Source organism: Oncorhynchus nerka, linkage group LG19 (assembly GCF_034236695.1).
Source record: "Oncorhynchus nerka isolate Pitt River linkage group LG19, Oner_Uvic_2.0, whole genome shotgun sequence".
Taxonomy (NCBI): domain Eukaryota; kingdom Metazoa; phylum Chordata; class Actinopteri; order Salmoniformes; family Salmonidae; genus Oncorhynchus; species Oncorhynchus nerka.
This window is the reverse complement of record NC_088414.1, coordinates 18972080-18984569: the sequence shown is the minus strand read 5'-3', so window position 1 is coordinate 18984569 and position 12490 is coordinate 18972080. Positions and strand designations below refer to the sequence as shown.

The 12490-nt window shown below is 41.2% G+C and overlaps 2 protein-coding genes across 5 annotated transcripts; one reads left to right on the top strand and one right to left on the bottom strand.

Moving 5' to 3' along the window:
* Window positions 1-2975: 2975 nt before the first annotated feature.
* On the bottom strand, window positions 2976-7994 carry LOC115101150 (delta-aminolevulinic acid dehydratase-like). 2 transcript variants are annotated; one of them, XM_029620402.2, is made up of 12 exons: window positions 7860-7994; window positions 6293-6415; window positions 6080-6130; window positions 5326-5422; window positions 5074-5209; window positions 4886-4969; window positions 4665-4753; window positions 4454-4509; window positions 4261-4348; window positions 4061-4147; window positions 3714-3843; window positions 2976-3612 (listed from the first exon to the last, which is right to left on the bottom strand). In XM_029620402.2, the coding sequence occupies exons 2-12, from the start codon at window positions 6406-6408 to the stop codon at window positions 3554-3556; spliced, it is 993 nt and encodes a 330-aa protein (XP_029476262.1). In that variant the 5' UTR covers window positions 6409-6415; window positions 7860-7994; the 3' UTR covers window positions 2976-3553. The 2 variants fall into 2 exon arrangements, with proteins under 2 accessions (XP_029476262.1, XP_029476261.1); XM_029620401.2 differs by lacking the exon at window positions 7860-7994 and adding an exon at window positions 6963-7047.
* Window positions 7060-10805, top strand: LOC115101151 (transmembrane protein 203-like). 3 transcript variants are annotated; one of them, XR_010459904.1, is made up of 3 exons: window positions 7060-7153; window positions 9170-9970; window positions 10376-10805. XR_010459904.1 is itself a non-coding variant. In XM_029620404.2 (2 exons), exon 2 carries the CDS (start codon window positions 9484-9486, stop codon window positions 9898-9900), a length of 417 nt encoding a protein of 138 aa, XP_029476264.1. In that variant the 5' UTR covers window positions 7060-7153; window positions 9170-9483; the 3' UTR covers window positions 9901-10805. The 3 variants fall into 3 exon arrangements, 2 of the variants coding, with proteins under 2 accessions (XP_029476264.1, XP_029476265.1); XM_029620404.2 differs by having other exon boundaries at window positions 9170-10805; XM_029620405.2 differs by having other exon boundaries at window positions 7072-7153; window positions 9271-10805.
* The last annotated feature ends 1685 nt before the right edge of the window (window positions 10806-12490 follow it).

The window sequence follows — 12490 nt, the reverse complement described above, 5'->3', positions numbered from 1 at the left end:
CCATGTTGTGACTCAGAAAAATTACGATTATACAGCAAACAAGTGTAATATACCAGTTTGGTTTACTCAATATTGAACCAAAATAAGAGTTATGCAATATTAAATGAATTCAGTAATTTAACAGTCTTCTATGCTCATTAAAACAAGACACCTATAAGAGAATGGTTTGTATTTTTTTCCTCCATTGGCCAAGGAGTTACCACTCCGATCACGTTTTAGGTTGTATCTTACCAGGCTGTCAAATAGCTATGCTGGTTGTCCTTGTAGGTAGACGAATTTGCAGGATTTAGTTAATAATCTGAATTGTGATCTACTGTAAAGGTCTACTACACAATTTCGTGTATGAAAATGTAGAAGGGGCAATTATAGATGACAAATAGAGCTTTGAATTTCACTGGGTGCAAAATAAACATATTTGCTGTCCTAGTGAAGGGCCCTAGTATATATGCTATAATAATGTCAAACATAGAAAGATGAGCTTAAAACTGTTTAGGGCTGCAATCCCGTTAACAGGATTGATATGACAAAAGCCAGTGAAAGTGCAGGGGCCAAATTCAAAACAACAGAAATCTCAATTAAAATTCCTCAAACATACATGTATTTTATACCGTTTTAAATGTAATCTTGTTGTTAATCCCACCACAGTGTCCGATTTCAAATAGGCTTTACAGCGAAAGCACCACAAACGATTGTTAGGCCACCACTAACTCACAGAAAAAAACATTTTTCCAGCCAAAAAGAGGAATCACAAAAAGCACAAAGAGAGAAAATGAATCACTAACCTTTGATGATCTTCATCAGATGACACTCATAGGACTTCATGTTACACAATACATGTATGTTTTGTTTGATAAAGTTCATATTTCTATTTAAAAAATCTGAGTTTACATTGGTGCGTTACATTCACTAGTTCCAAAACATCCAGTGATTTTGCATAGCCACATCAAATTTACAGAAATAGTCATCATAAAAGTGTTACACGTGGAATTATAGATATACCTCTCCTTAATGCAACCGCTGTTTCAGATTTCAAAAAAAAACTTTACGGAAAAAGCAAAACATGCAATAGTCTGAGAATGGCGCTCAGAATTTATTTTTTATCCGCCATGTTTGAGTCAACAGAAATAATATTATAAATATTCCCTTACCTTTGATCTTCATCAGAATGCACTCCCAGGAATCCTAGTTCCACAATAAATGTTTGATTTGTTCGATAATGTCCATTATTTATGTCCACGTAACTACACCTGGACAAAAATAACACCTATGTGAGAATGCTATTCATTGACTACTGCTCAGCGTTCACCACAATAGTGCTCTCCAAGCGCATCTCTATTGCTAAGGAACCTGGGACTGAACACATCCCTCTAACTGGATCCTAGACTTCCTGACGGGCCGACACCAGGTGCTGAGGGTAGGCAACAACACATCTGCCACACTGACCAACAACACGGAGACCCCTCCTGTACTCAGTTTACCCACAACTGCGTGGCCACGCATGACTCCAACGAACAGAGCTGCACGTCTTGCTCTTCATTGTAATCAGAGGGCTAATATAAATACTATGCATGCCAGTCGCTCTTCGCTAAGAGTCGAGGAGAGACTGACTTTTATTTTTAATAAGAAACGTTCAATTCCAAATTGTTTGCATACTCAACTTACACACAGCTCTGACACACACACTTACCCCACATGCCACCAGGGGTATTTTCACAGTCCCCAAATCCAGAACAAATTCAAAAAAGTGTACTGTATTATATAAATACCTAGGATAGGATAAAGTAATCCTTCTCACCCCCCTTGAAAGATTTAGATGCACTATTGTGAAGTGGCTGTTCCACTGGATGTCTTAAGGTGAACGCACCAATTTGTAAGTCGCTCTGGATAAGAGCGTCTGCTAAATGACTTAAATGTAAATGTAAATATAAAGCCATTATTGCTCAAATGAACAGAATCTGGTTTAAAAAAAACATAAAGCAACACCTTACGGCACAACGCCTCTCCCCTATTTGACCAAGATATTTTGTATGTATTTATATGTGGACTATGTGTGCCGTTTTGAAACGTATGTAGTTCTGTTGTCTATGTCATGTTACTTGTTTTGGGTGGACCCCAGGAACAGGAGCTGCTTTCGCAACAGCTAATGGGGATCCTAATAAAATACAAAAATCATTAAACTTGCTAATGACTCCTGTTGGTAGGCCTGATCACTGACAACGATGAGGGCCTATAGGGAGCAGGTCCTGTCATGGTCCAAACACAGCCGTAAAGAAGGCATGACAATGCCTCTTCCCCCTCAGAAGGCTGTAAAGATGGGCTCTCAGACTCTCAAAGTCATACAGCTGCACAATTGAGAGCATCTTGACTGGCTACATCACTGCTTGGTATGGCAATTGCTTGGCATCTGACCGTAAGGTGCTACAGAGGGTAGTGCGTGCACACGTTCCAGTACGTCACTGAGGCCTAGCTCCCTGCCATCCAGGACCTCTATAACAGGCGGTGTCCGAGGAAGGCGCTTAAAATTGTAGTCATAGACTATTGTCTCTGCTACCACATGGCAAGTGGTACCAGAGAGCCAAGTCTAGGTCCAAGAGGCTTCTAAACAGCTTCTACCCTCAAGCCATAAGACTGCTGAACAGTAATCAAATGGCTACTCAGACTATTTACATTGATCCCCTATGTATTTAGCACTAGCTCTATGCACTCAATGGACACTCAAACACACACACACTTTTACATACGCTACTTATACTCTTTATCTATCCTGATTGCCTAGTCCCTTTTACCCCTACCTACATGTACATATTACCCCAATTACCTCAACTACAAAAGTACCCCCCTGCACATTGACTCAGTACTGGTACTCCTATATACTATAGCCTCATTATTGTATTATTTCCTTTAAGTAAACATTTAACGGTAAAAAATTGAACAAAGTTATACGTAATAAAACAAAAGTAAGTCTATGGACCATATTTCAAACTCGATTGTAGCTTTATTGTTGTTATCCCAAAAAATTTGGACATTGGATAGGTCCATTTACCCTGGTCAATAAGAGCTTTACAGGTTTCTTAACCCAACCTTACAAACACTAGTAAATATCAGTGCTGAAGCCAGAGTGGCTATTACAGAAGGCACAGAATAAAATAAAAGTCCATAATTACGCAATTTGGAAAACTATAGAATAGTAAAAAATACCCATAAACCCACCAAGACAATCAACAGATAGATGAAAAAAACAGGACTGTAAAAGCTAACATTAGGCTAACCCTTCAAACCTTATTTGATATGCTGTGGTTACGAGCTAGTAGAATACCATCTTTGGTGAGAATTTGTGGTTGCTGCACATGATAAAAAAAAAAAAGAGTCCCAGAACAAAATATCAATGTTATATAGAAAAATAAACTGTAAATTAATGTATGAAGATAGATTGCCTGTTCTCACATGTCAGTTTGGCTTCAGTAGACCCCATTTGTCAGTGTAGTTCAGCATTGAACAGCTTGGTAAAAAGGAGCTAATCGCATGTCAATCCGTAGGTCCATCCTTCTGTCTGTTACTCTTTCAGCCAGGTGAGCAGTTGAGGTGCGTAGTAGGTGATGATGATGTCAGCACCTAAAGGGAAGAATATAAAACTAGAGTAGTAGAACTCATTCTTTCTCTATAGAGAACAGAGCACTGTTCCTCCAGACCCAATGACTTCCTTCCCCTCTCACCTGCCCTGCGGAAGGCGGTCATAGACTCCAGTACAGCGGTGCGCAGGTCAAAAGCTCCAGCCTGAGCTCCATGCCACAGCATGGCAAACTCCCCTGACACGTTATACACCGCCAGTGGGTGATTGGGGTGCTGGAAGGGAGCAGAGGAGGGTGGTGAGAAATATGGTGAAAAATATGGAGCAGGTAAAAGCAGAAGGGTTTTGGAGTCTTCATAACAACTAATGATAGGCTTGTGTGTGTGTACCCTTGGATGTGAACTTAATGTTTGGTTATTTCGCTGAAACTATCGATACTTATCCTGAAGCCTGAAACTCTAACCATGCAGAGAGAAATTAGTCAGAACATACCTTGTCTTTCACCTCCCTTACTATGTCCAGATAGGGCAGTCCTGGCTTCACCATCAGCATATCTGCCCCCTCCTTGACATCTCTGTCCTGAAAGAAAAACATAAACAAAACCTCAACCACCTGGGTAAATTGACTAGCTCTGACAAAAAACACACTCTCTCTACCTTTCATACACATGCATGCAATTCAGACACTCTTACCACAGCTCGCAGTGCCAGGCCCCTTGCACCAGGTGGCAGCTGATAACAACGCCGGTCTCCAAATGCTGGTGTGGACTGAGCTGCATCTCTACACACACACAAAAAACAGAGCTTCCTTAGAGCATCCTGTCAAATAATAACTGGTAAGTAAATGCCTTTTCTGTCCATACTTGGTTTTACAATCTTTAGTTACCTGAAGGGACCATAGTAACAGGAAGCAAATTTAGCACTGTAGCTTAGTACAGAAACCTGGGGGGGAAGGAGAAAAAACATAAGTTTTTTCCCCCAGGAGATTCAGCCTTAATGGCTTCTTTACTAAGGGTTTCCTTATGGCAAATGCGTTCCTTTCCTTATTGAGTTCATATGAATAAGGTTATGTACAAACTAGTGCTCCCATCTGTTACCTTGTTGCCCATGTCATTGGACATCAGTGATTGTTTGATGGCTCCCACTCGCCCATCCATCATATCAGAGGGTGCAATGATGTGACAGCCTGTACGAGACGAACAAGAGATCCCATTGACATGGGTGTGGTGCCCCATTGAGCAGTATCAACATCGGTCCAGTACCCTATTTTTAGAAGTGAGAGTAGATAACAAAGGGGGGGAGGAGTGACCAGACTCACCAGCACGGGCGTAGGCCAATGCCACTTCTGCCAGACGCTGGCAACTGGCACCATTGTCCAGAGTGCCATCCTCCCGCAAGATTCCTGAGGGCGAATCAGAGTGCAGTCTTATAACACTGTAGTGTTAATCAAAGGAAATTAGATTTGCATTTGTTGTAGGCGAAAAGATGTGATAGAGAGTGACTGACCACAGTGTCCATGTGAGGTGTAGGGACAGAGGCAGACGTCACAGGCCATCAGCAGGTCAGGGAACAGAGAGCTTATCTTCTTCACAGCCAATACTGCCGGAGTATCACCTGTGTCTGCACCCGAACCCCTCTCATCCTGAGAAGAAAGGTCAAAGTTATGACAGTGTGCAAGGTTACAGTCATAAGCCCTTCGGAGTTGATGTGGTGGCAAAAAAAAATACACATTTTACGAGTGCATATACTTTACTGTACCTTAGCGATTTTGGCAGGCACGCCGAAAATCAGCACACACTTCAAGCCTTTCTCCACAAGGGGGCGTAGCATGCCTTCCAGTTTATTCACTCCATATCTGTTGGGAGAAAAAGAGATTGAGGGGGGACACAGGGAATGGACAAACTAAAGTGCTAATTCAATACCACTTTGAGGCAAGCAATTACAAAGTGGCACTTCATTATCAATGCACTGGGATGCAAGTCAGTTAAGAACAAATTCTTATTTTCAATGACGGCCTAGGAACAGTGGGTTAACTGCCTGATTTGTACCTTGTCAACTCAGGGATTTGAACTTGCAACCTTCCAGTTATTAGTCCAACGCTATAACCACTAGGCTACCCTGCCGCCCCTAATACCAAGGCTTAGGCCTCAGTATTATATTACAGCCTATTTTATTGTAACCAAATGGTGCATGAGCAGGGAGTGTTGTGTGGGACAAACAGCTAACGGATTCTCTCCTTATCTGGATCCACCCTGCCTCACAGTACTTATCTGGAGGTCACAGCCTTGATCTCAATGGTTCCCATCCCCCACTCATTCCCACTCTCAGATCACTTTGAAACAAAGACTGAATAAAAATGATCTTTCAAAGTAATTTATGTTTTAAAATTTGATTACAACAAATGACACATTAACAGGACATTATGGGTCTTCAACTACTGTACCTAGTGTAGATAAGCAATTACCATAGATGAGATAATCAACCACATGAACAGGTTATCTGGAGTCATTACCTGGCCTGGCCTGGTAGACTAGCGATGGGCTCCACAGCATCAGGACTGTCACTGTTGGAGAAAATAACAAGAAAGCTGCCATGTCATAAAAACACACAGCCACTCAGATATAGCCCACAGTATGTATAACTGACTTTGACACGGGGGAATCTGGCATTTGTATCACAAGATCAAGACGACATCCTAGTGTCTGTGTGGGAGAGGAGACATTACGTGACGAAGATGGGGTAAATAAGATTCTCAGGTCTCAAGTCTGAGGCGCAGCTCTGCCAGCATCTGAGTGTTGCGTGAAAATAGCCACTGTGGAGGAGAGAATCTACCGGCTGCATCTTTGCACTGAGAGAAAGAGAGAGGTTTGACAGTGTCACCTTTATTCACCCCCACATTTCTGAGATGCATTGGAATGAGAGAGTAGTTTAGGCTATAACCTGACTTAAACTAAACAATTGGATGACCCTGAGTGACAGCAGTGATAATGCTTACTTTCACACAGCTGGAGGCAGAATAATTGCTCACATTTATGAAAGCCCATTGCAGATCCCTTTAATTCTATAATTTCAAGATCATTGACATTCAAGGTCTACATTTATGAGAACTAAGCAAAATCCGATGTAAAACAACAGTTTTATATCGGGATGTGACGAACGACAGATGTAATGAACGACAGAAAGCTAACTTTGACTATCAACAATCATGTGCTCAAATGGGCCAATGATATGCTCCATGCACCACACGACTAGAAAACACACTTGCAACTCCTCCTGGTCATATTCCGCAGATTTGTAAACCTTGCAACATAAAAAAAACGTAACTTCTCGGCATTAATTAACATACAACAATGTTAACTCTACTAAAATAAATACATGGATTTCGGTGTTCTTGCCTTGTACAGTACGTACGTACGTCCGTCCGTCCGTCCTCCTTGGCTTGCACTAGACGCAGACACTAACCGGCCACCTCACTGCACAAATTGTTCCGTAAACGTGCAAGTTCCCGCGATAGTACACGGTAGATTTAAGTGACGGAATGAAAACATTATGAAAAGGCTAACCTGACACTTAAATCGGAATTGAGGTAAAATATATATATATATAAAAAGCTAAACCTTGTCATGTCCTATAATAACCCATATTACTTGACACATGAACAGATGGATAACGTATCTGTAGCTAGTATGAGATGGTAAGGGCTACGAGGTAACTTTAGCTAGCTAGTTGTTGATTGTGCGAGCACTGTAACCACGTACTTTGCTGTAACGTTAGTGTAGCTCAGCTAACGTCAGCCTAATGATCTGACAATAAAGCATTTTACCAGCTAGCTAGACTGTAACATTATCGGGAATCGTTTGTGAGCGATTGTTGTCAGTTAAAACCATGAATGTAGCCAGGCAGTTAGCTAGCTGGCGAACGATTTCAACTGTCACCATAGTACAGTAGTCTTTGATCACGACTCAGTTCCATTACACATAAGTAATTGGACAAAGGCGTCTTGTAGGGGGGAGTTTTGTGAAGATCCCCGACGCTCGGTCTGAACATTAACATGCATTGCTTGCGGTACGGATTTGGACGCATAAGGATTTATCTTTCATATCAGCAAGAAAAGAAAAAAAAAGGTTAGAGTGTTGGGCCAGTAATCAATAGGTTGCGAGCTGACAAGGTAAACATCTGTCGTTCTGCCCCTGAGCAAGGCAGTTAACCCACTGTTCCCCAGTAGACCGTCATTGTAAATAAGAATTTGTATTAACTGACTTGCCTAGTAAAATAAAATAAAAAATACACACCTTGATAGGGTTCGTGTTCCCACGTGACCGTATCTCCACGTTACAGCGCTTGTTTACGGAAGACAGGAGGCGACCGCCTGCGCTAATTAGCTATCTAGCATGCTCCGAACAGCTGTGTAAGCATTGTCCACCAGATGCACATGTATTTTGGCATATGTTGTTTTTGCCAGATGTCTAGCCCACATTTTCCGTACTTGATGCACATGTGCTTCGCAAGGCTGGATAATGGTTTTCAGCAGGGAGCACATCTTCGACCAAATCGAGCTAATAATTAGAACAGATGAAAGTTATTCTCCTATTGACCTACTGATTTCATTGGCTGGCAGAGCTGCCGACTGATTGGGGCGCACAAAGGCTCATTACGACAGTTAATCTAGTTCGTTTCTATTCTTCTGTCACATTCATCTCTAGCAACATCAATACATTTAACTGGTTGATCCCAAATAGAGTATTACTGATTTCACTAGTTTACCCTCACATTTCTATGTGAATTTGGCCGGTTCGTCCAAAAAGTTACATATTGCAGCGTTAAATTAAGACATGTTTTCATGAATTTTTACAATATAACGGCAGCAATATTTTTTTTTAATACAACTCCCATCTGATGTTGACATTAGGATAATATTTGAGAGCACTAGTTTGCTCTAAAGTGGTTATAGCTTTGACTGCGTGCTGACAGTGAATTCAGTGGCTAACTACACTACAAACATAATTTTGCCAGGCTCCTGTAGAGCAATTGTAATGTCCATCACAACGTACACAAATTTCCTGATGAGCAAGGGATAGTCTGTTTTAATTTAATTTTGTATTAGAAACATTGTTTTGGATCATTTTGATGGGATTTCACTAGTTATTTAATGTGGAATTGGGCTTACCTGGAAAATCTTTTCCGAGTGTTTATTGAGAATCGATTCACGTTTAGATGGAGTATTTGGCTGTTTTGGTTGCCAGAACCAATTAGATTGTAACAGAACATGTAAGGTCCTTGGACTATAAGGAGTAACGATAGGTTCCTTTAGTCCATTATTGGGATACTGTCATCAACCCTTGATATATTGTAGGCTATTTGTGAAGGACACATACTACTAGACTAACATTAGTCTAGAAGACAGAATGAGATTGTAACAACGTTTGCAACTTTTGGTAGTTGTTCCAATCAACTTCACGCTTGTTACAATATAGCTTGGTAAAAGGGAAGTGAAGTAAATACTGTCACTTTGTTGATATTTACAGTGTAACATTAGGTCAATTTCAATACATTGTAAACTGTTGTCATGCTCTGAATAAAATGTCTATGTTTCTAAATAAAGGCAGAACAACTTGATTCCATGAAGACATCCTCCACATGTGAAGCTCTTCATTGGCTCACAGTATTTCATCCTCTCTGCCCCCACTGTCTTCAATGATGTAGGTGTGCTTGATCGTCTGTGCAGCAGTTCCTTGTTAAGGGCCATTTCCTATTGCCTTCTGTGGATTTCTGCCCAGACCTCAATGTCTCCCTTCCCTCACACTTTACCACCCTGAGTCTGGAAACGTCACATCTCCTGAGTAGAACCAGTGAGTCTGCCCCATTCAGTCCCTGGTTGAACAGTCCACCTGAATCCACTCCCTCCACCCTAAGGCCATGCTGTTCTCCCTGCAGGAGCTGGTCCAATGGCTGGGCTTTGCCACGTTCGAGCTCTTCCTCCACCTGGGGGCTCTGCTGGTCTTCAGTGTGCTAGTAGCGCTGCGGGCTGACCTGTTTGCCCCTGGCATTAGCTGGTGGCTGGTCTTCGTCCCTCTGTTTGCCGCTGATGGCCTCAGCACCTACTTCACGGCTATTGTATCCATCCGGCTGTACCAGGAGAATGAGAAAAGGCTAGCAGTGCTGAGGCTGCTGTGGGTGCTGATGGTGCTCGGCCTCAAGCTGGTGTGTGAGGTGCTGCTGTGCCAGAAGTTGGTTGAGCAGGAACAGGCACGCGACCTGTGGTTTGGTCCTATCGTCTCACCGCTCTTCATCCTCCTGCAGCTACTGATGATCCGCGCCTGCCGTGTCAACTGATTCCAAGGGCGGTGTGATGAGGGCAGGAGTCGTTTATCATCCATAGAAGATCCAGGTTTATTCATACTAGGTGACTGTTTTAATTAACTGACTATTGAGAAATAGTTTTTGGACTAATGGCTGGAGAGATGAGGGTCACAGGCTTCCCCTCTATTTCTAACCTTGTCTGAGGACAGTGTGACAGAATGTGTTTTCCATGAGCAGTCCTTTGTCAGTATGGCTCTCCTGGACATTGCTTCCTGTGGATACCTTTTTTTTTGTATTTGATCTGTTGGACCTCTTGCTCAAGCATGTATTGATGGCCTCATTTTATCCTTCATTGTAATTTATTTCCTGATGTGATGCGGGAGAGGGACATTTGAGAATTGAAGTAATCAGTCTTTTGAATTTGGTAAGACTGTCTGCAGCTTTTTTTGTTTTAGCCCATTTATTATGTTCTTGTTTTTTTTTACCCTTGTTGTGTTTCTCTATACAGTACCAATCAAAGTACCTTATCCTCTGCAGCAGATGTAACTCTGGGTCTTCCTTTCCTTTGGCGGTCCTCATGAGAGCGCTTGATGGTTTTTGCGACTGCACTTGAAGAAGCTTTTCCGGATTGACTGACCTTCATATCTTAAAGTAATGATGGACTGTCGTTTTTCTTTGCTTATTTGAGCTGTTCTTGCCATTATATGAACTTGGTATTTTACCAAATAGGGCTATCTTCTGTATACCACACCCCTACCTTGTCACAACACAACTGATTGCCTCAAACAAATTTACTTTTAACAAGGTACACCTGTTAGTTGAAATGCATCCCAGGTGACTACCTCATGAAGCTGGTTGAGAGAATGCCAAGAGTGTGCAAAGCTGTCATCAAAGTGTGGCTACTTTGAAGAATCTCAAAAATAAATTGTTTAACACTTGTTTTGGTTACTACATGATTCCAAATGTGTTATTTCATAGCTTTGATGTCTTCACTATTATTCTAGAATGTAGAAGATAGTAAAAATAAAGAAAAGAATAAAGGAAAAAACCCTTGAATGATTAGGTGTGTCAATTTTTGATTGGCACTATGTGTAAATAAACATTTGAGCTGGTAAAGTTTATCATGCAATATTATTTCAGCTCCTCAAAAATCTATGAAACATTAATCAGTCAACTTTGGATCAATTCTGAACAGACACAATACCGTTGTGTCTTTTGTAGACTTGGATATTTGGTACAGTATGTTCACTGTTATCCCTTGTGATGACGAAGTGTGACCACGGTGTGTCGCTATTTACATTGAAGATGGGAGTGGTGACCGACTCATCAATTTCCGATGGCCAAGTCAACATTGGGAAGGACATTCAAGTTATAAAACTAAAGCAAAGTTCACATGGGCGTGAGTTCATGGAAGGAAAAGTCATAAGCTTAATAAAATAAAATGTTTTATTTAGCCGTTTGACAATTTTGGGCTCATCAAGCACTAATCTACATTTTTTTCTCCTGTTACGTGGATGACAGTGATTCGAACATGATCCACTCACCAACTATAGTCTTAACAGGATTCCATCTAATGTTCTTCCTAAATAACTTGTAGATTAGTAGCAGGCATAGCCTGTCATAATGAATTATATTATATCTAAGACATTTTTCTTTAGAGGCAACAGCAATAACTTTTTTGTGTGTCTTGGACTTTCCTCAGATGCAAACCTCAGAGCTTTGTTCTTTTTAAGCACAGCATATCAAAAACAAGTTTAAAATATGGAATTGAACTATTTTGCGCTCTTTCTCTAGGCACACCACAGATAAAAACAAATTACACAAAAAAAATCCATTGCATATAGGATGCGTTTTTACAAATCATTCTATAACAGAATTTACGACTGACTGAGACTGCTCCATATAACACACTACTTTCTTCAGTGTCCGTCCGTATGTTAATGTCTCCTTGGGATTCACGTTTCGTAGTGACAGTGCAGTGATGAATGTTTGATGAGGAACAATAGTAATCTCGTAACATGCTGTACTCAGAATAGACCTCTGTAATACCGCCTCATTTATTTCGTAATGCATTTATCTCAGGATTATTTGTCAGGTGGTATCATCAACCTCTTGCTGAAATAGATATGAATAACTATGCTATGACATGGGTCTTTCCATAGGATGCTACAGCAAAGCCTACACGTAAGTAACGAGTGACTGATAGGCGACAATTTTCTCAACCTGCTTTCACAATCACTATCTTTACATAGCCTTTCATCTTTTCAAACCATTTGTTGGTTTTACTTTCCATGTTTAGTTCATGAATTCAATTGAAAATGAAATCCATAATGTTATTATTTTTTAAAAACAATTTAGTGGTCGATACGGGATCTTAAAATAACATGTATTCACTGAAAGGGTTAAGCAGTAAAAGGGGGCTGAGCTGAGTTCTTGACTGACAGGTCCTCTTTGCCTACTCAACAATAGAAAGAGGAGGGATTTCCTTTGGTGGGTGTTCTGTGAAAAGGGGGTGTATTCTAAATCGATATGAGCAAATGAGGTTGCTTCTTTGGGCGCAGAGCTGAAGAATGACGTAGGTTTACAGGTGCAGAGGGCGGGTCAGGAGTCGCGGAGGGAGGGA